Here is a 24030-nt window from a genome sequence, read left to right on the forward strand (position 1 = left end):
AGATAGATAGATAGATAGATAGATAGATAGATAGATAGATAGATAGACAGACAGACACATGAATAGCTACGAAATACACCACTCCATTAAAAAACAGAAAAGATTTAGGAAAAATGGATAATTTCAAAAATTAAATCCTCTGGAAATTAATCACCTGAGTCTGGTTCCATTATCAATTTTAGGATAAAAACATAGTTTTTAACTTATTTCTTTTCACTTTAAAGACCTCTGTTTTTAAAGCTTTAATTTTTATTTTTTGGTAATAATGGAAATATTTTGTGGTTTCAATTTTGGAAACCATGTAATTATAATCCTATATTTGCAGATTCACTTTAGGCCTTCACACACAAAAAAGTCTACTTTTTCACATTCCATTTTTTCTGGTAGGTTACATTTTATAAACTCTGTAAACAGGAAACTACTCAATTACAAAAGTCGTATGTTGGTTTATTCACTATTAAACTATCTAAATAAGGCTTGTTTGAAATGAAAAAATTGGCAGTCAGAAAATATACTGGAAAGGAACCAGGTAACAAACATCCATTCTGTCAAGCTGTACTTGCTGGGGAAGAGGGACAAATGTGTGGAATAAAAATATTAGCCCATCTATTTGGCATGTTGTTTTTCATTCAACAGTATTAAATAAGTGGCAGCGGCATTGTAAGAAATGTCAGCTGACGCTTTAAAGCCTTAGCACTTTAAAATGATGATCAGCATTAGGTTCAAGAGCCTAGGGCCCATAAGCTCTTATGAGGACACACTCTTATATTTCTTCTTCCTACGTTTAAACCATCACAAAGGAGGAAGTTTCGAATCAGTGTTTATGCTTTGCCACCTGACAAGCCTCTTTTAGAAATCTGAACCTCTAACCGATTGCTCCTTCCAAGTACAGACTTGCCATTATGCCAGAGTTCACATATAGTCCTTGAAGCAGCAGACCACCAACTTAATATTTTTCATGTATTCTGCATATATAGAGCCAGAAGTTAAAACTCCACAGCATACTTCATTCTCATAAAAGTTATAAATTTCTTTCAGTAAAAACTACTGCTCTTAGTCTGGTTATTACAGCTAAAGACAGCTCTTACTCCAACTAATTATACTAGGGTCTAAATAATACCGGAAAAAAAACCCACACAGTATTTTGAAGAAGTCTGTGTTTATACACTTCATTAAGAAGCCACATCTCAATGAAAATACTCCATAAATATGAAAGGACCAGTGATAACATTACATAACTTGAGTATCAGAGGAGAACACTCAAGTTCACATTTTAAAATGCTACAGATTATGAAGTAGCCTCCAAAACACAACTATTTACTTTTAAAAATCCTCCTGATTTCAAAGCATAAAGGAGATATTTGATGGATTAAATATCACATTGCCAACTAATAGGTTTAGCAGCTTGATGGAAAAGCACTAAAACAAGTTTCTACCAATTAAACCTTGTCTATATAAAACAGTCAAAGTCTATTTACAAAGAACAAATACGTACTCTAAAACTAACAGCCAAACCATCCATGAATAATGACCAAAAAAAAGCTGGGTAAGAGTTTTGATAACCTGGGTTCAAATTATGTCAATATCTTATTCTCAAATGCAAAGAATTATTTTCAAATGCAGATAATGACTGACATATCACTTAGTCATAGGGAGTTAGTGAGACTGAGGACTCACATGAATAAAATTTTATCAAACTTAAAAACGGTGTATTCTGAGTACTCAAATGACCAAATATTTTATCAGACCCAAAGATTCCAGCTATGTAGTAGTTTCACCAGACTAAAAAATAAGATTTAAAATATTTACTTTTTCTCCATAAAATTTTAGGCCCTCAGGTTTCTTATTGCACAGGACTTGATGAGGTGTAATTTGGTCAGGCCACATTAGACTTATGAAACAAGTGAAAAGGCAGGGACAGGCATGTTTTTGAAATCTCTCTGATGTTGTGAATTATTCCCTTGGTAACTTCTAGAATGCTTTATTAAAGTGACAGTACCAGAGACTTCTAGCTACCTACAGAACTAAGTTCATTAAGTCTAGCTGACAAACTTTTTATTAACTTACGAGAGTTAAACATTTTAAAAAGTTTCTACTGTAGATATGTCCCATTTCAAGAAATTATAATATATACAAAACCTCATGCTTACAAAATAGTCAAAGTAGGGAGAGACTTAATATTACAAAGAATTTTTACGGTATAAAATAACTCACTTGAGCATTTGTTAGAAGAGAATTTGGATTACAAAATTTTGATTAATGTACTTTCCAGGAAATACCAGGTTGGTGCAAAATAACTGTGTTTTTGCCATTAAAAATGGCTCAAAACTGCAATTACTTTTGCACCAACCTAATTATCTGCTTCGTAATTTGGGCTTACCTATGTCTAGATTCAGCATCTATAGGGAAAGAAGTAAAATGAGTGTGTAAGAAGAAAAAGTCAAAGCAAATAAGCAAAAATCATCATAATAGTACAGGCTAATAAATGAAGAAATCAAGAGACAGTTTCATTAATTAATATATTTTCTGCATTATAGTTAACATGTGTACTTTCTTCGTGTCACCTTATTTTCCGTTAAGTATTGATATTTTGTTATATTCAGACATGAGTACATTTCAAGTCTTTTGCAATAAATACCATAAAATAATAGAGATTCGCATAATAAATATTCTTTACAATAAAAAAGTTTAACAGACTTTTGTCTTAAAAATAGTCAGAATTCAACTTTGTGATTTATACATAAAATATACAAAAAGCACCACAATTTGTGGTTAAGGCAATGAAAACACAGAAGAGATTAGAATTACTCAGCTGTTAACTATCCAAGGGGCCAAAAGGACCATTAAGGAGCCAAGATCACTTTAGGCAGCATAGTTCTGTGACACCTATAGATTGATCAGCTATAAATATCAACTTGAGTTATCCAAGTGCCCTCAATGACAACAAAAATTTGGTGAGAAGCATGGGGCGAAGAAGGAAGGTGGTTGAGTCCTTCACAAATACGAAGGCTAGAGTGAAGATGGGCAAGGTCCAATCAATATATCTCCAATGTGAAGATTTACATTGTAAAGCGAATCTAAAATTACATAGAAAGAAAAAATACACTTGGCATCTCCAGAGTAAGACAACACCAAAACTGAGGGGAAAGAACTTTGAAGGACAAGAAGCAGAGGGCAGTGGTTAAAGGAAAATTTTTACGTTATAGCAAACAATATATCCCCCATGCTACTTAAGGGGCCAATGCTAGGAAGATAGCCCTAACTGGAGACAGATTGAATACATAGCTTATTTAAGCAATTAAACGGTTGCTTTTTAAAAAACCAATTTCCCTGCTCCCACAGTACCCAGTCAAAACAACTCTAAATCACTGTAGTCTGGGTGTGGGTGTATGTTCATGTATACAACTTTAGAAAGTTGCTTGCAGAACAAAAAGGCTACACAAAGCCCACTGGCTCTCAATACCCTCTCAAGTGGATGGCAGAGGCTCTTGTCGTAAGTGGGAGCCAGGTGCAGTTTCCCAGTCCACTCTTACTGAAGATCATCCATGAAGGAAGAGAAAAATCCATGAGTCAGACCTTGGGAACAGGGGAAGAGAAGGTAGGAAATGGGGAAAAATTCTAAAGAAAAGAAAAAAATAAAAAATAAAAAATAGCCACAGCTTGAAAGCTGGAAGCTCAGGAGGTACAACCCACCTCCAAAAATCATGATGGTTTATCCTGACCCCGGGAGGGGCAGCTCTCCAGCTTACAATAGACAGTGTTGGAGTTCTTACATCTGCACCCTGGGCGATGGATCCAGTCATAACACCCCCTGCACAGCTTCAGGCATCCTTTAGCAGGAGGATAACAGAGTAAGCAAGGTAAAAATAAAGACATGGCTCCCATACACAGGTATCTAGAGCAGCAGTGTGACTGTGAACAGGAGCAAGGATTATCTGAGTAGGAATCCCCTTCATCGTCATTGGAGCAGTGGTAGAAGATGCCCTTGACTAAGCACATGCAGGTTCCATATTCCACCATGCTCTCAGCAGAGCAAAGGCACTGCCGGTTACAGGCCAAACAGGATGGCAGGGTCCTGGGAGCCGTGCATTCTCCACACTTGCACTTCCCACACTGTTCACAAATGAACTTGTGCTGTGTCAGGTCCTCTTTCAAGGAACCCTTCAAGTCATCCACAATCAGCTGCTTGGGCTGGGTCCGGATTGCCCTTTCAGACCTATGACCAGGGACTGGTCTGGTTGGTGGTGACCTTCCTAACAGTCCCTGTTCAGAAGAGGCACTGCTGTTGCTCCCAGAGCTGGCTGCACTGCCAGTGCTGGTTGATCTGCTCAAAATGGGGCCCCTGGCATTACTGGGGAGTACTGCATGTCCCAGGTGGCTTGTGTGTCTGTGCTCGTAGTTATTATTCACATTAATTGGTATGATTTCATGAGTCCTCTCATGCTTTTCTTGTCTTGGTGCTGTCCGAGGAGCAGGTCTTTTCACCACTGAAGGCCCTTCTGTGTATTCATTGCTGCCTCTTATGGCCTTGATCTGGTCTAATGACAAAATAGCAGCAGGCTGAATCTCTCTCTCATAGTCTAATCTCTGACGGCTATCCAAAGAAGGTTGCTGGATCACAACTAACGAACTGCCACTGCCATGTTGATTTTGGGGATCCATGTGTAGTGATCTCGAGTTCTGGCAATCAGTGGAAACCTGGCATGCATCTGAAATCCTAAAAGGAAATCAAAGATGAAAAAAACAGAGAAAATAAATGACAGGAAGCATTTTTTGCGGGGGTGGGGGGAGGGAAATCTTGTCAAGTCACAAATTGACTAAACCACCTAATAATGACCTCCTTCATCAGTGGATTACAATGATGCTGGGGTCCTGGCCACTGTCCAATTCCAGGAGAGGCTGGGGACCACATCATAGAGGACAATTGTAAACAAGAGACCCCATGCCATAAACATTACAAGGTTTTCCAACTTTTAAGAAGCAGAATCAAGAAGAAGTAATGCCTTCCTGTTTGTGAATCTAACAATTAAAACGGGGCATGCCTTCGCAGGGAATATTGAGTATAAGCAGGAGAATAACTCTCATCTAAAGAAAGCTCAGTTATCAGTTCATAGGTGGTTTCCATAAAGGAAAATGTCTACCTTTTAAGAAACTGAGAAAGGCTTTGGTGCTACAGCCTTTTTGTTGTGTGCTGTTATAAGCATTAGATTAATGATGAAAAAAATTAAGGCATTAAAAAAATTAAGACTCTAAAATGAAATCGCAAAATAAAAGGTAATTTTCTGTATAAATCAGAATTTTAAAACTACCTTATTATTCATCTATGAGATGCAAAAATAAATGTATCAGGTACACAACGGTTCTTGGTGTTTTGTAGCTTCACACACACACACACAAGACTCAATGTATATCCAGTGAATGATGTAACAGTACTCACATTTGAAATCCTGAGAGGATTTTTTTTTAAGCTGAAGGGCTCACTCACAAAACAAGTTTTATGCACAAATAAATGTAGTGTAGGTACATACGCAGTGTATTTAAATCCTGGCCATTTTAATTATCTGTATTTCCTCTAATTTAAAAATCTGTATTTACATGACAGACCTTGAGAGGACTGCCAACTGATTCAATGTGCTTCTTGTAACAAAATCAGCACACTAATATCCAGATAAAAATAAGTTGTGTTTCCATACTAATAGTAAATTTCTAATTTATAATGTGTTCTTCACAAACTACCAAAGATAAAAGTTTCTGCTTTCAGTGGTGAACTAGAGCATTTTTCACACAAATTGCTTCTAAAGTCTATAGAGTCGACCCAATTCAAGAATGAAAAGAAAAAGAAATGTCCATTCTCCACTACCAACCTGAGGCAAAAAATATGGTTTAAGGAATAAACCATGCAGAAAGCAGAAAGAAGTCCATTTCCTATATTTCCTAAACTAATGTCTCTAAACTGTGCCTTCTATGTTAACTTCTTGGAGCTCCCCCTCGTTTTCACAACTCAGCTCTCTCAAGTTTCTACTTTATTCTACCTTCTTTGCCCAGGAGTAGTAACGCATTCATAACCTGAGGGGATTTAGTCTTGGAGTCCTCAACATCTAATCCTGACTCCTGCACAATTATTCCTCTTCTTCAAGAACTTCTTAACTCAGTGCTTTGAAAGCAAAAGGTAGCTAAAAGTACTAAGCCAGATTCCACACGAAACGCAAAACCGTAGAGGATTTGAATAGTGTAACTCAAAACACCAGGCACAACTTTAATTTGCATTTCCAATGACAGTTGTAACAAACTTCATACTGGTTGGGAAATGAAGTTACCAGACAAAAAATTAAAAGCAAAGAAAATTCGCCACCTCTGATCCGAAGAAAAGCCCATTTTCAAGCAGTGACAGTCTTGGACAAGCCCCAAACACGCTCACACGCGCTCGGCACACTGCCTTCCCCAAGAAAACGCGAATGGAAGTAGAATACCTTTTCGGACAATCCCATCACCATACCAAGGATCACCGTGGATTTCCAACACAGCGTCCACGCGGGCGCCCAAAGCAAGCCCACGGTCTGACTGACCCTAAGCAAGGATTTGTCTATACTTTAAAGGAAAAGCTGGGTTCACCGAGGGCCGGGGAGAAAGAAGCCAGCGCAGGAGCGGCCACATTGCAAGTTACCACGGTGGAGCTGCGCCCTCTGCAATCTGTACTGAATAAATAGTTGACGGAGGAAGGAAAAGGAAAAAGTTATGAATGAAAACAAGTTCTCTCTCCCTCTCTCTCCGGCAGGAGGAGGGGAGGAGGCTGAGGTTACCATGAGCTCAGGAGGGCGGACTTCCCCACTTTTTTTGTTATTGTTGTTTTGAGACGGAGTCTCACTTTGTCTCCCAGGCTAGAGTGCAGTGGTGGCACTATCTTGGCTCACTGCAACCTCCGCCTCCCGGGTTCAAGCGATTCTCCTGCCTCAGTCTCTCGAGTAGCTGCGACTACAGTCGCGCGCCACCACGGTCGCCTAATTTTTGTATTTGCAATAAAGACGGGGTTTCGTCATGTTGACCAGGCTGGTCTCGAACTCCTGACCTCAGATGATCAGCACGCCTCGGCCTCCCCAAGTGCTGGGATTACAGGTGTGAGCCACCGCGCCCGGCCGACTTCCCCACTTTTAAAGTGGCAGTGCCCTCTCCCCTTACTTGACTTTGCACTGAGCTCCAAATAAGAAAATTGCGGCTGGCTTTGGGGCTGGCTAATTCTATCGAGGAGCTGACGGGCGAATTCCGAGCATTTGCCTACACACACACACACAGCCTTTGCCGGTCCCCTGCCAGAGGCACACTCCTCCACACAGGGCCCCCAGGGACATCCCCAGAACCGCCAGGAATCCCTCTTGGGCGTGAAGGGCTCTCCGAGAGGACAACCTGGGCCATCGCGCCGCCGCTCCGAGTAATCAGGGATGGGGGAGACCCTGTCTTGTTTCGTTCCGCAGCCGCGGACCGTCGCCCACCCCGCCACCCAACCTTGAGCGCCCCATAAGCCGCGGCCCCCAGGGGAGCAAGGAGCGGCGGGAGGGGCCGCGCCGCGCGGGGTCGTCCCTCCCCTCCCCTCCCGGAGTCCTGGCCCGGGCAGCAGCGCCGCCGAGTCCGCACCTGCCGCGCGGAGCAAGCCCCGCCCGCGCGCCTACCACCCCGCGGGCCCAGGGCGGCCGCCGCACACACTCACCTAGGCCGAAGCGCGGGCCGGGGGCCAAGTCGTGCGACCCGGCCCAGGTCCTGGTGCGGGCGGTGGCGTGCACGCGCCGCATCAACCGCTGCGGAGAGGGCGAGGCGGCATCGCCGGAGCTGCGGCGCCTCGGCCCGCGGCCTCCCCCGCCCCCGCCGCCACCGGTCAGGAGCGCTCCCCGCGGCCCCCTTCCGGCTGCGGAGGGCAGTTATCCCGCGGCTCCGCGCGGCCGGGCCCGGACCTCTCACGGCTGGCGCTCCCCGGGCGGCTCAGTAACATCCACCTCGGGAGGTCTTCTCCTGCAGACCCCTTCCAAGAACCAGTTTTTACAAATCCTTTCAGGAAGGCTCCCCAAGTCTCAGAAAAACAAGTAGGGGAGTGGCGGGGAGTCGAGTGCGTGACTGGCCAGCTGACGGCACGGTATGCTCAGAGAACTTCTCGGGTTCTGGTCGCTCCTCGCAGGGAAGGAAGGAAGGGATGGCGGCCTCCTGACGAGTGAAAAATCCACGTCACGGGGGTTCGAGACTACGCGGCGCCCGGGTCGGGGCCCGAACCGGCGTCGGCGGGCGGATCACGGAGCCGCGCAGGCCCCCGGCAAGACCCCGGAACACGCGCCTGCCAGGCAGAGGCTGCCGCGGCCGGGAAGGGGGAGGGGATTTTTTTACCCCCCGCTTTTTTTTTTTTTTTTTTTTTTTTTTAGCGGGGAGGGGTGAAGAGAGCAAGGTTTGGGGATCCTTCTCGGAGAAAGAGAGGCGGGCGTCGTTCCTTGTCCCCCGCGCAGGCCGAGGCGCTTTGCCGATCCCGCACGTTGGGCAAGTAGGGGCACAACGTCCCTGGGCACTCCGGTCCCGGCAGGTCAGCCTCTCCTGGGCAGCGCTCACACTCAGTCCTCCGAGCCTGCGGTTCCACGGCCGAAATGCCTGCGACAGAGGATTAGAGATAGAAGCTCGTGAATGTCCCTTTCTTCGAAGGGCTGGGACCGGGGGCGGGCTGCTGGCCAGCTCGCCCGCAGCCCGTTGCCATGTGCTCCCTGTTGCTACTCCCGGTGATTGACAGGCCGGCGCACAGTCGGCGTGTCAGCCGCGAACCAAAGTAACATGCAGTCCTGCACGTTTTTGCCGAGGTGCTTTTGCCCCGTGGAATGCCTAGGAGTTCAAACAACGTTCAAGCAACGCCTCTGCGCGTTAGAAATCAATACACAGAGACGGGAAATTCAGGTTTTAAACCAATGCTTCGCTCGGGATTCGGTCGCCAACAATGCCTAAGCAAACACGCATTTGGTGCACACACCGAGTGCCAGCCCCTCTTCGCATAAAGGCATTAACGGCCCTGTGTTTCACACATTCGATCGTTTCAGACTTTAAACTTGCTACTGTTCGGTTAAGGAAAGAAAGGTGAAAGGGACCCTGCTTTTTCTTTTAGCGGTAGCATTTACTTTAAGAGCATTAGTTTTAGCAGTGGGAATGCTACCGGTGTTTTGAAAGGCAACCAGTAATCTTGGCTCGAAAGCAAGTTCAAAGAAATAAATGTTCAGTTCCTTGCAAAAGTCAACATTTCTCACCTTATCTTTCCTAAAATGTCTACGGAAGGAAACAGTACTTACCTAATGCAAAGATTGCAAATTGCTTTTCAGGCACATTTAACAGCGACTGTAGCTGTTCCTTATCCAGGGCAGGGAACTCTGCGGATATCACGCTGCAAACCACTGCGTGCTTTACAGAGCGATCTCACTCGGGCTCCGCAGAATTTCAGCTCCTAGCCTCCACCTCCACCTCCACTCCAGGACACGCCTCCGGTGATATCATGTGTCAATCACTCGGGCTGCCCGAAAACCTGGAACAGGATTTCCTTAACTATCGTTTCCTTTTTCGTTTATGTGTACCAACTTGGAAATGTTGCCCTACAGACTCGTGTAATAAACATCCTCTTAAAACTTCGGGAGTGCCTCTAAAAATTCTGCAAATGCAGTTTGTCATAGAGGAATACATTCGGATTTAGTTAGCAATCTTTAGTTGTCGATCTCAAAAGGATCGGTGGACTCTAAAGCTGAATTAGAAAAGAATTGTGAAGAATAAAAGAAAATGAAAAAAGTTGTATGCCAAGTCATCACTTCTGATCAACTAGAGGGAAAATGTATATTGACACAAAAAGATGATTATATAACATTATAGTTCCTATTTACAACAAAGTTCAGAATATGTGAAACCTAAAGTTCAAAAGGTGGCACTCCTTATTGCAAATGTAATATAAGGATATGTAATAAAGGGGAAATTTTCTGCTGTGGGTTTTTTAAATAATTGCTTTACCTTGGCTTGTTATATGATTTCCCAAAAATCAAGCACATGGAGAAAAAACCAAATTATTTCAATTTTGTAATATAGTTGTATACTTTTGCAAAACATACCAACCCGTATATTTAGTCAATTAATTAGAATAGAAAAAATTTATCAAGAAGTTTTATAATTCTTAGTAATAGCTGATGTGACTGGGAAAAAACACTTTAAGTAGGAAACTTGCTTTCTGCTTTCTTACAAACTACAGGATTTTAGACATTTATTATCAAAATTGTGCCTTTTCATGCTGCAGTGAGGATAACTTTATGTGGAATTGAAGTTTCCGTAGAAACTTTTAAAAGCCACCTAAAAACCAAAAATTTAGTGGAAAGGAAATATTTTTCCAGGTACTATATATCAGGAGTAGCTTAAAGTCTGGCAAAAACAAAGTAAACAAAAACAAAACTAGAATCTAAACCATATATAAATATAAGTATGGAAATTTTTAGTTCAAAGTACATTATTTAGTCTCCTTATTTACAATAGCAAGTGATCCTGTTGAAACTTTATAAATATATACATACAGAATACACACACACACTGGACTTCCAAATGTCTGAGCACTTTCAAAAATTAAAGTTGTGTTTGGAATTGCTTCTAAAGAACACAGAGCATTATTAAGAACATCAATAACAATAAAAAAGCATCACTAGAAAATAGAATAAGAATCAAGCCAAAAAGCTACATATTCACTCTCAATATTATGAATTGTATTAAAATAGGCTATTTAAAAGAATAAAATTGATTAAATTGTATTTTTTTCATAGATCTCATTAGATTTTGGGATGTAATGAAATTTTACTAGTGATGGATAGGTTTCTTGTGAATGTGTTTGGAATAGACAAATCAAAAATAGAATATCATATCAGAGTATCTTATTTGGTTCTTCAATTACCACAATTGTGAGCTGAGAGGTCAGTTCACCAATATGATAAAACCAGGAGAGGGAGCACTGAACATTCTACCTTCATAAATCCTACAAAATATATTTGAAAGATTTCTATTGCAAATACACTGTATTTCAACCAGAAATGTATTAAAATAATTTTCACGAGATCAAGTATTTTTAAATTACAATAATAAATAAAATCCATGAGATTTTTATCTAAAACACCATCACCATAGGCCATGTTGTATTAAGAAATCAAATCTGCTGTACAGAGTTGATCAATAACCCTCCACGTCATTTAGCACTAAAATGCATTAATATTTTTTTCTCTAAATATTACATTACAAATAAATGTAAGTATAGCCCTGTCACCTTGGATCTAAAAGACATTGAATGAAACCTGCCTCTCCTTCTGATTCCCTACAACTGTAAGACTTTGTAGCAATTCTAAATTTTTAGCTTAAAGTATACATTTTTACTTAGTAAGTTTAATTACATTGTAACTTGACTAAAAATGGATAAAGAGTATGAAATTTTTCCAAAAATGAAAAACAATGCAAATATCAATGGGAAAAATCTTATAATAATTTTTAGTTTATTAAGATACGTCTAAATAAAGTGGAATGGAAAGTGAGCCCTGACTTGTCCTTAATTTTCATGTGAAAACAAGATTAGTTATCTCTTGTGTTAATTTGAGTTTTGAAAAAGAATAAAGTGAAATGAAAAAAATTCAGTAACTCCTCACAACTTCTAGTGATTAAAAAAAAAAAAAAAATTGGCCAGGCGTGGTGGCTCACGCCTGTAATCCCAACACTCTGGGAGGCTGAGGCGGGCGGATCTCCAGAGGTCAGGAGACCAGCCTGGCCAACATGGGGAAACCTGGTCTCTACTAAAAATACAAAAAATTAGCTGGGCATGGTGGTGTGTGCCTGCAATCCCAGCTACTCAGAAGGCTAAGGCAGGGGAATCGCTTGAACCCTGGAGGCAGAGGTTGCGGTGAGCCGAGATTGCGCCACTGCACTCCAGCCTGGGCGACATAGCTGGACTTTGCCTCAAAAAGAAAAAAAATTTAATACAGTTATAGGAAGCTTAACTTATTCATGTGTCTACTTTGTTTGCCAAAATAAAAATAACAATCATGTGTTCCAAGCTTTTGAAAAAGAATACGTTATTAATTCTCCTAATGTTTCTGTGAAGTCATGATAAATAAATGTATTACAGTCTTTTATCTTGTTGAGAAACAAACACACAAACTAAATAATCAAAGACATTGATGAGTTAGCCTATAAGCATCTAATAAATCAATGAAGACCGGTAATGGAAACTAAGTTCTCTTTACTTTCCTTTTAGGGCAATAGTCACTATATTACTATACTTCCCAAGAAAAGCTGGCAAGGATAGGCCATTTTATTTTCAGTTTCCTTTTGTAAACAATCTTTGTAGTTGACTGAAATAGACCAACCTATTCTGTAAATTTTCCATAAACATTCTCTTCATTTTCATAAGCGTAATTCTCATCCTTCTGCCTTATTTGAAATACGAATGTTCCGTATTGGTTTCAAATTCTGGAAGTGGGCAAATCAAGCAATACATTGAGTAAATTACACTGAATGATTTGAGTTTGTGTCAGCTCTATAATTCAACTAATCATTTGTGTACTTTGTCACAGGCGATTCTATTTTTCTGCAAGTTGTCAGAAAACAAAGAAATGTACCTGGAAGTGTTCTAAATTTGTGCACTTTATTTCTTAAGTGCCATATTCCTTTGGAGAGAATGAAAGTGACAAGAGTTCAGACAAACTGCATCCCTACTATATATGAAAGATTTTACTAATTAAACCCACATGGTAAGATTGTATAAGGAAACATCTTTGCCATAGTACAAAACAGTCCTCATTCTTATCTAGCTAATGGCAAAATAAATCCTGTCTTCTTTCCTTTTCCAGTGATGTCAGATGTTCCCCTCTAAGCCTTGACTTGTTCTTTATTTTCATGAGAAAACAAGATTAGCCATCTCTTCCGCTGATTTGTATTTTGAAACAAGGAGTGGAATGGCCCTTATAATGATCACCTGGTATCATCTTTGATTCTGGTCAACAAAAGTTGTCAATCTCTCATTCCCACAACTACCTACTTACTGCTATCTTAATATTCAGAGACAAGCACGTAAGAAGCTATGTTAATTTAAACTTGTAACTGTCCCCCAAAGATAGGACAGTAAGAAAATAAAAGTGTGTTCTCATTAAAACAAAAACAAAACAAAAAAAGCATCTCTTAGGGCTTGCTCACTATAATCTTTATTTCGTTTTGAAATAACCTATGTTAAAGGCTACAGGTTATCCTTTATTTGAAGGGGAAAAATGTAGAATATTTATTTGATAAAACAACTATAGCCATACCTTTTAAGAATAGAGAATGACTAATATTGAAAAAAGAAGGCCTGACATGGTGACTCATGCCTGTAATCCCAGCAGTTTGGGAGGCCGAGGCAGGCGGATCACCTGAGGTCAGGAGCTCAAGACCAGCCTGGCCAATATGGCAAAACCCTGTCTCTACTAAAAATACAAAAATGAGCCGGGCGTGGTGGTGGGTGCCTGTAATCCCAGCTACTCGGGAGGCTGAGGCAGGAGAATTGTTTGAACCCATGAGGCAGAGGTTGCAGTGAGCAGAGATTGCACCACTGCACTTCAGCCTAGGCAACACAGCAAGACTCCATCTCGGAAAAAAAAAAAAAAGAAAACATACAAAATTTCCCAAAAGAGGTTTTTTAAAAATAGGTTTATACTTAGAGTTTCCCTCGATTTGTAATTTTCTTGGCACATTTCAAATAACTCCATTTATATAAACATTACAAGTGGTATATAATAATTGATAGGATACATGTATTGAAGACCTGAGTTCTGACAATATTATCCTTGTATATCATGGTCTATAACTTTAGCTTATGTGTCATATTTAATCATAATGCCCCATGTCCAGTATTATAACTAGGAAAATAGCATGCTGTTGTGAAAAGAGTACCAGATATAGGATCAGATGATGTGAAGTCCCAACTTGGCCACTTTCTAGCTAGGTAACCTTCACTTAATTTATCTGAACCTGCTTTCTCATCAATAATCTGAAGTTAATAAAAATACTTGGTCTTCCCAAATCCTAGTGCTACTGAATGATTCACTATATATGCAAGGGCTTTGTAAGCTTTAAAGTTCTGTACAAATTATTAATTATTATTGTCTCATTCACACTGTATGATGAGGAAATGTTTAAGGCCCCCTTTTTCTAGGTCCTTCACCCTAGATAATGATTTTATTTGCCTTATAACTGTTTTGAGGCAATTCTATTTTACTTTTGTTTTTCTGAGCCTGAGAACTCTGATTTTAATAATAGTATTTCTGTATGTGTGCGTGTGTGTGCATGATGGGGAGGGATTTTGGAGCAGCTATCTGCTAATAATTTCAGATTACAACACCCGCTAAGCCGTGCTCAACATATCATTTATCCAGAATTTTCAATCATTAATATTGTACTTCTAGTTAAGATAAAGATCATTATAACTATTAACATTCCAGTCTATAAAATTTGTAAACTCTTTGTGATCATTGAGTAAAAAGAGCAAACGCATATTTTAAAAAGTGATTGAATAACATTTATAAAAGTTGAAAATAAATAGAAAAGTAAAAAACAGATAATCCTACATATTTTCAAAAGGTATATTTACTGCTGCCTCTTTTTTATAATCTTTTAGAATGTTAGTTTTGATGTTCATAAATACAAGTTTAATAGCAATACAGTTTCCATCAATTACCAATGTATTCTATGAATCAATGTACTTGTATTAACTTAAAAAATTGATAGCACAGATACATTTCATACAGCCAGTGCATTTAACCTAACGACAAAAAAAAAAAAAAAAAAAAAAAAAAAAAAAAAAAAAAAAAAAAAAAACCTGTGAAGCGCCACCTATTGTTGAAAATAAGTCATTTCAAATTTCAATCAAAACAAAAAATGTGCTTGAGTCTAGGAACTGGGTATTCACAGTGATCACCACTTTACATTATTTTCTTTTTCTTTTGCAATACTGCCATATGGTTTAGAATGTTAGCTTTTAATAAAACTGCAAAAAATCTCATTATATAGGCTACTTTTTGAGGAATCAAGAGACATGAAAAGGCTATATCTGTCTATAGGAAGTTACAAGATTGATGGAGAAGATAAAGTAGTGGGGACATTGAGTTTTAGCTAATATATAAGAATTAATATATAAAGGTGTTTGCCCATTTGAAGTAGTTACTTAGAAAAGGTACTTATTCCAATAATGCTACGATTGTACAAATCTTTCTTTATATTCACATTGTATAATTGTATGTGTATTGTGTAATTATAAATATATATTTACAATACGAGCCCTTATAAACATTCCTTGTATTGTTAATATCATCTGGGCTTACATCACATTCTCTTGAAATATCTCAATATTGTATATGGGATATTGTATATATGGTAAATAATCTCAATATTGGAAAATGTCTCCCTTTTCAAGATGGATTTGGATTTTTCTAACACATAAATCAATAGAAGCCATGTGTATGGAGTAAGATGAGTGCTCAGGCTGAGTTGAAGTCTGGGAAGAAAAACAAAGTATCAATTTACATTTTTACATATATTAAGTAAGACAACCAGCCTCCTAGAGGAAGACACAAAAGAAATAGGACAGTGAGTAACAGGGGAAGTTTTAAGCAGCTGAGAATAACAGGAATGCCTTCTACTTTGGCTTGTTTCCTTCACTGGCCATGTTACTTTCACAAATCTCTTTCCCTCCTGAATCCCAAATGGGCACCTGTGAAGTGGATACACTTCAAACTCAAACCTAATTCAGTTTTTTTATTCATACTCTCAATAATTTATCCATTTGCTTAATACATATTTACTAAGCACCTACATCATGCCAAGGAGGACGAACACACTATGAACAAGACAAAGTCCCTGTCCGCATTCCTTACGAGAGTTCACCTGTAGGAGGAAGAGACAGGCAATCAACAAATTAATATTTTGTGACAGTAATGGTAAGTACTGCCATGAGAAAATGAAACTTGGCTGGAGTGATAGGGGTTGAGAGGCGATGACTGCTTTAGCGAGGGTGGCCAAAAAGGGTCTCTCTGAGGAAGTGAGATTTGGGCAGAGCCACGACGCGGTGAGGGAGTGAGCCACTACTGGAGAAGCAGGAATCCAGCAGAAGAAATGGCTAGTGCAAAGGCCCTAGGAAATATCACATGGAACTAGGGAGAGGAAACGTGGTAAAGAGGAGGTCAGAAAGGAAGACTACAACTATATCATTTAGAGCCTTATAGCCCATAATAAAGACTCCGGGTTTTTTTCTAAAGTCATAAGAGGATTTGCAGCTGATGGTTATCTGTTCAAAATGTTTAAAGACCTGCTATGGGCCAGGCACGGTGGCTCACATCTGTAATCCCAGCACTTTGGGAGGCTGAGGTGGATGAATCACCTGAAGTCAGGAGTTCAAGATCAGCCTGACCAACATGGCAAAAGGGGTTTTCATCTCTACTAAATACAAAATTAGCCTGGCATGGTGGTGGGCGCCTGTAATACCAACTACTCAGTTACTCAGGAGGCTGAGGAAGGAGAATCACTTGAACCCGGGAGGTGGACGTTGCAGTGAGCCGAGATCACGCCACTGCACTCCAGCCTGGGCGACAGAGCGAGATTCCACCTCAAAAAAAAAAAAAAAAAAAAATCTGCTGTGAAAGATCTGCTATGTTAAATGTTAAAAGGGTGCTGTAGGGAGAATTAAGAGCAAAGAGAAATATTTATGTTAACACATAGCATAAATTATATATTGCTATAAAATATGAAGTATTAATCATTATAGGAAGAAGAAATTGAACCTTATCATAAAATAAATAGGATTCATAGAAGAGGAAAAGAAAAATACAGCTTACCTTTAGTGCATGGCGCAAAGAAATACTGGAAGGTGCAAATAGGTGACAGGCACATTGTGATCGTGGTCAACTTACAAGACTGGCATGAGTGGAAGGGAAGATTTCTTGTCAAAATTGGATAAGTAAGCTAAGGACAAATTACAGAGGGACCTTAATGCCAATATGAAGATCTGGGCTTGATCCCAAGGACAATAAAATTTTAGAGCAATGGGTTACTTTATAAAAAGGTTTCTTCTCAGAAGATCCATCTGACCATGCAGATTGCAGCACGAAGAGGCTGGTGTAAGGGAGCTGACTTCGAGATGAGGATAGTAATCCCAGTGGGTGTCAGGAACAACTTGGAGCAGGGTGATATCGGCAGTGGAAAAGGAGGGAAAGGGCTAGATCTAAGGTAGCTCTGAATGTTCACTGCATGCCTCTTCATTAAATGATGTAATGACAGTAGATTGAAGTCTTGCCTAAAGCTTTTAACAGATCCTTAAAACATGGTAAAATATACCTAATTTGGCCAGTCATACTAAAGAGGCTTACTTTGGGAAGAAACCAGTCACATAGGAAGTTAAACATATAAAGCAGGGGTCCCCAACCCCTCGGCCACTGACCTGTATTGGTGGAACTGGTCTGCATAGCAGGAGGTGAGCGATGAGCGAGCATGAAGCATCATCTGTATTTACAGCCACTCCCCATCACTCACATTACTGCCTGAGTTCCACCTCCTGTCAGATCAGCTGTGGCATTATTTTCTCATAGGAGTGCAAACCCTATTGTGAGCTGTGCATGCGAGGGATCAAGGTTGCTGACTCCTTATGAGAATCTAATGCCTGATGATCTGTAGCTGTCTCCCATCACCCCCAGATGGAACCATCTAGTTGCAGGAAAACAAGCTCAAGACTCCCACTGATTTTACATTATGGTGAGTTGTGTCATTATTTCTTTATATATTACAATATAATAATAGTAGCAATATAGTGCACAATAAATGTAATGCACTTGAATCATCCAGAAACCATCCTCACACCCCCAATCTGTGGAAAAATTGTCTTCCACGAAATCAGTCCCTGATGCCAAAAGGGTTGAGAATCAGAATTTTCTCAATGATACGAATCTTTAGAGTAAAAGAAGGAATCTATATTCATCAGAAAAGTTAGAGGCCTTGCTGGTCTCTTCCATTCACTTCTGTTCAATTTTGAAAGAAGTAAGAGGAGAAAAAAAAGCATTTTCAGGGAGAAAAGTGTTCATAAGAGATCACTAATATTTTATAGCTATGTCTGGCCAACTCAAGGAATGGAATGTTGATTATATTTTGTGCTATAGCCAGAGATATCAAGCAGTATTTATGCTCCATTAAAGAGTTAATCAATTAGACCATCAAAATGATTGCTGAAGGCCAGGCGCGGTGGCTCAGGCCTGTAATCCCAGCACTTTGGGAGGCCGAGGTGGGCAGATCACAAGGTCAGGAGTTTGAGACCAGCCTGGCCAATATGGTGAAACGCCATCTCTACTAAAAATACAAAAATTAGCCGGGAGTGGTGGAGGACGCCTGTAGTCCCAGCTACTCAGGAGGCTGAGGCAGGAGAATCGCTTGAACCTGGGAGGCAGGGTTGCAGTGAGCCGAGATTGGGCCACTGCACTCCAGCCTGGGAGACAGAGCGAGTCTCTGTCTCAAAAAAAAAAAAAAAAACAAGATTGCTGAAAAATCCCCAAGTGAAGAGAATGTATAGATATAGAAAACCTTAATCCATGAAAAAATCTCAAATACTACACTTAGAGAAAATTGAGGTCAAATATTTGTAATAGCAAGTAAGGTAGGGATGCTATGCTATTGTGATTTGAAAAAAAAAAATTAAAACTTTTCAATTCTTTGTCCAACTCTATGTGGTAAGTGAGTCATGGACTTTACTTGCTTCCAAGATCATTTTGGTTCATACACCCATCAATCTAACAACTATGTATTGGTACTAGGTGTGGTACTGTGCTAAGTATTAGGGATACAAAGATGAAAACAAATTCATGGGCAAGCTCTAGGTAGTACCTCCACAGGTGATGGGAATAGGGATGGGCTCAGGCTCAAGATCCAAAGACAGCCAATCCATAGCCTAGGCCGTAGCCTAAAGATATTTTGGTTTCTCTCTCTGTCTCTCTGTCTCTGTCTCTCTCTCTCTCTCTTTTTTTTTTTTAATTAAAAAAAAAAAAAAGACTCATTCGAAAAAAAGAATGAGCTGGTCCAGTCTGGAAATTATGGAGAGAATAAGGCAGTTATTTTATGAAATAGAATCTTCAAAGTCAGGAAGAGAAGGGCAATGCAGGACCATGAGTTAGTAAAAGTGATGACTAAACAAAAATCCATAGGTAATAATAACCAAAATATCACATTTCTTTCTTGTGTTTGTTTTAGATGGAGTCTCGCTCTGTCACCCAAGCTGGAGTGTGGTGGTGCGATCTTGGCTCACTGCAACCTCTGCCTCCCAAGTTCAAGCAATTCTCCTGCCTCAGCCTCCTGAGTAGCTGGGATTACAGGTGTGTGCCACCATGCCCGGCTAATTTTTGTATTTTTAGTAGAGACGGGGTTTCACCATGTTGGTCAGACTGCTCTTGAACTCCTGACCTAATGATCCACCTGCTTTGGCCTCCCAAAGTGCTGGGATTGCAGGCAGAAGCCACTGTGCCTGGCCAAATATCACATTTCGTCAAATCTAAGGTGTCAATTGTATGATGCATTTTTATTTCATGGACTATTATGAAACTTTTTAAAATGCTGCTAATTCACTCATGACACAATGCTTCCTTATCACTTATGGTTTTATATTAAATACTTATTAAAATGGCTTTTTAATGCTGATTTATGCACAGATGTTGTCACATATCATTCTTGTGCTCACCTGAAAGGAAAAATGTAAACAAAATAAGTTTATTAGGGTCCCTAAAACTACTTCACATTCAGAGTCTGATTCTTCTGAATTACTTTTGACTCAGTCATTAATGCTTATGTTTTTCTTTTTTTTCCTTTTTGAGACGGAGTCTCGCTCTGTCGCCGGGGCTGAAGGACTGTGGCACAATCTCAGCTCACTGCAGCCTCCATCTCTGAGTTCAAGCAATTGTCCTACCTTAGCCTCCTGAGTAGCTGGGATTACAGGTGCCCGCCACAACGCCCAGATACTTTTTGTATTTTTTAGTGGAGAGGGGGTTTCACCATGTTGGCCTGGCTGATCTCCAATTCCTGACCTCAGGTGATCCACCTGCCTTGGCCTCCCAAAGTGCTGGGATTATAGGCATGAGCCACCGCGCCCGGCAGTGCTTGTGTTTTTCTATAGAGGATAATCTTATGGCCATCAAGAACATTGGGCAGCATTTCTTAAAAGATGTAGCAGTTCTTAAAAGAGTGCTGCATCATTGTTCTCTTGTTTTTTTCCAAAACCTATTCTGTGTTTTGATACTGGAATGTTCTTGATCTTATCAAAAAGTGTCAATAAAAAGTTTTCAGACAGCAGCCAGGACTCACAGTCCTGCCTCAAATGGTCCTTAAATAGTTTCCTGAGTCAAACATGGAGAGGCTGCAGTTGTTCGGTCATGCAGCCAGGAATAACAAGCACGTTTGCACATGGGCAGGCAATAACAACTACCTCACAACTTGACTCCTGTCTGCCAGACAACAACTGTAAAATCCAACCCGACTTCAGAGGTATTAAAATGTGGATGAAAATGTGCGTTTGGGAATTGATGGAATACAGTAGCTAATATATTCTCCTTCAATAATCTTATGCTTTTCCTATCTCACCTTTGTACAGATGACACACAAAGTGATTTAGTAGTTTGCACAAGATTATATAGCTGGTATGTGGGAGAACAAGGATTTGAAATCAGGTATACAGGGTAGACGATGAGGAAGTTATTTGGTAGAAGGAAGAGAAGTAGACAGAAAAGGATAGCTGAACTGCTCTGACAATAACAGGACATTCCATTGAAGATCCACACCCAGCCTATTGCTTGAGGTCTTTAAAGTTCTTTGACAATTTAGATGGCACAGTCATATGATGGTTTATTTTTGTCAATTCTCATGAAATTCCTGTCTTTCTTTTATCTTCTTTGATGGCTTGACTCAGTTTCTGCTCCTTAATAAGCAATAAGCCTGATAAATATAAATGTCAAAGTCTGTCTGGGAGAATTGGGAATACTGCACAGAGAAGGGCACACTGAGCTTAGGTTTGGTGGATGGCAGACAATGTTGGTGGTGGGTGGAGGTAGAGGGAGGACATTCTAAAAGCGAATTGAGTGTGCAAAGGTATAGAGGGCAGAATGGTCATGGCACATGATATGGTTTGGCTGTGTCTTCACCCAAATCTCATCTTGAATTGTAGTTCCCATAATCCCCACGTGCTGTGGGAGTGACCTGGTGGGAGGTAATTGAATCATGGGAGCAATTATCCCCATGCTGTTCTCATGATAGTCAGTGACTTCTCATGAGATCTGATTTTCTTGTCTTGTCTTGTCTTTTTTTTTTTTTTTTTTTTTTTTTTTTGAGATGGAGCCTTAATTTCTAGCCCAGACTGGAGCACAGCGGTGCAATCTCAGCTCACTGCAACCTCTGCCTCCTGGGTTCAAGCAATTCTCCTGCCTCAGCCTCCTGAGTAGCTGGGATTACAGGCGCCCGCCATCATGCCTGGTTAATTTCTGTATTGTTAGTAGAGATGGGGTTTCACCATGTTGGCCAGGCTGGTCTTGAACCCCTGACCTTGTGATTTGCTCATCTGGGCCTCCCAAAGTGCTGGGATTACAGGCGTGAGCCTCCACGTGAGGCCCTATCTGATGGTTTTTCCCCCTTTGCTCGGCACTTCTCCTTCCAGCCGCCATGTGAAGAAAGACATGTTGGCTTCCCCTTCCCCTATGATTTTAAGTTTTCTGAGGCCTTCTCCCTAGCCGCACTGAACTGTGAGTCAATTAAACCTCTTTCCTGTATAAATTACCCAGTCTCGGGTATGTCTTTATTAGTAGCATGAGAATGGACTAATACAGCATATATGGAATTTAGAGAGTAAGAAGGTAGAAGTGAAAAAGGGAAGGCTAGATAGGAAAGCAGAGATCAGATCACATGCCATGTAAAGAAGTTGTACGGTATTCTGTAGAAGAGTGGTTTTCAAGCTTGTTTAGCAGTGACCTATTTCCCCCTGCCCTCAAAAAGTACTATTTGAAAACCTAGACTATAAAAGAGGTAAGATGGAACTGCACTGAAGGAAGCAAGGATGGGTCAGCGGGGCAACTGCACACAACACAACTTTAAATCCATTTCTAGAGCTAAAATGCACGCCCGGCTGGGCGCGATGGCTCAGGCCTGTAATCCCAGCACTTTGGGAGGCCGAGGTGGGTGGATCACTTAAGGTCAGGAGTTTGAGACCAGCCTGGCCAACCTGGTGAAACCCCGTCTCTACTAACAATACAAAAATTAGCCAGGCATGGTGGCGCATGCCTGTAATCCCAGCTGCTCAGGAGGCTGAGGCAGGAGAATTGCTTGAATCCAGGAGGCAGAGGTTGCAGTGAGCTGAGATCGCACCATTGCACTCCAGCCTGGGAGACAAGAGCGAGACTCCATCTCAAAATACATAGGTAAATAAAAGTAAAAATAAAAAATGCCTGCCCTGAGAGTAATAGGAGAAAGATCTCCTTGGCAGTAGGAAAGAGGATGAAGGGGTAGAGGTGGTCATTTCTCTTAGCTGCTAGGAAGCCACTGCAGTCATCTGGGCAAGAAAACTGAGAAATAAGAAATGCCATGTATTAGTCATGGTTAGATTGCTAGGTAAGTTTAGGTGAAGAGGGATTCTTTTTTTTTTTTTGGAGACAGAGTCTCACTCTATTCCCCAGGCTGGAGTACAATGGTGCGATCATGGCTCACTGCAACTTCCACCTTCCGGGTCCAAGCTATTCTGCTGCCTCTGCCTCCCAAGTAGCTGGGGCTACAGACATGTGCCACCATGCCCAACTAATTTTTGAATTTTTAGTAGAGATGGAGTTTCGCCATGTTGGCCAGGCTGGTCTCAAACTCCTGGCCTCAAGTGATCCACCCCCCTCAGCCTCCCAAAGTGCTGGGATTACAGGCATGAGTCATGGCGCTCCTCCTGGGACTCTTATAAATATACAGTAGACAACCATACAAATATCTAAGGCTAGAAAACGAAGTACAACTAGTTATACACAAAGTGGAACTGGGAAGACAGAAAATGGCGCTGTCTTTTTTTGTGTGCGTGTTGTCTGATGTGTTTATATAATGAGATGACAATGGATATTTAAAACATTATTGAAATAAATGCTCAGTATTCTACTGTAAGAATATATCACATTTACTTAAATATTCTAGTCCCAAATTTTAAGAAGAAAAGGCACAAATTCCTATAGAACTTGGGTCTCACCTCTGATATCAAACTTCTACGGGACTGATTTTCACTGTCTTGCCGCGGCCCTCCCCATGTCCTGCTTGCTAAGCCACAGGTAGTAGAAACAATAATGTCTTTGGGAATGGCAAATCTCTCACCTCAAAGACCACGCACCTGGGGCTTTGGTTCTTCTGATTCTTTGTGTACACCTGCTTCTTCTGCCTTGTGCATCACAGGGGATCTTCAGCGAATTTCACATGCAATCTTCTTGTGAGGCAGATCCCAAGTTCAACCAACGTTTCTAAAGATACCGTATTCCTATTCAGGGCTCATAACACACGTGTGTGTTAGTGGTTGAAATATTGTACTTAAGGCCCCAAATTTATCTTTGAATTGGACACTATTTTTGTGGGACCTAACACAGAAAACAATCAGAAAGTTTCAACCAGGACACATGAAGGTAAAAATAAAGGAGTTATTCCCCTTATTAATTAAATCTCTCCACCAGGCTGGGTGCTGTGGCTCACACCTGTCATCCCAGCACTTTGGGAGGCCGATGCACGTGGATCACTTGAGCCCAAGAATTCGAGACCAGCCTGGACAGCACAGCAAGACTCTGTCTCTGCAAAAATTAGCTGCAGATGTGTGCCTATAGTCTGAGCTACTCAGGAGACTGAGGTGGGAGGATCGCCTGAGCCTGGGAAGGTCAAGGCTGCAGTGAGCTGTGATTACACCACTGCACTCTAGCCTGGGCAACAGAGTGAGACCCTGTCTCCCATTCCATACAC

The 24030-nt window shown here is 40.9% G+C and overlaps 1 protein-coding gene across 3 annotated transcripts; it reads right to left on the bottom strand.

The window, feature by feature from the left end:
* Window positions 1–2500: 2500 nt before the first annotated feature.
* Window positions 2501–23826, bottom strand: SPRY1 (sprouty RTK signaling antagonist 1). Of its 3 annotated transcripts, none has more exons than XM_023217563.2 (3): window positions 23417–23826; window positions 7703–8622; window positions 2501–4717 (listed from the first exon to the last, which is right to left on the bottom strand). In XM_023217563.2, exon 3 carries the CDS (start codon window positions 4660–4662, stop codon window positions 3703–3705), a length of 960 nt encoding a protein of 319 aa, XP_023073331.1. In that variant the 5' UTR covers window positions 4663–4717; window positions 7703–8622; window positions 23417–23826; the 3' UTR covers window positions 2501–3702. The 3 variants fall into 3 exon arrangements, with proteins under 3 accessions (XP_023073331.1, XP_023073332.1, XP_023073329.1); XM_023217564.2 differs by having other exon boundaries at window positions 23401–23826; XM_023217561.2 differs by lacking the exon at window positions 23417–23826 and adding an exon at window positions 9306–9482.
* Between the last annotated feature and the right edge of the window lie 204 nt (window positions 23827–24030).

This window comes from Piliocolobus tephrosceles, chromosome 3 (assembly GCF_002776525.5).
Source record: "Piliocolobus tephrosceles isolate RC106 chromosome 3, ASM277652v3, whole genome shotgun sequence".
Taxonomy (NCBI): domain Eukaryota; kingdom Metazoa; phylum Chordata; class Mammalia; order Primates; family Cercopithecidae; genus Piliocolobus; species Piliocolobus tephrosceles.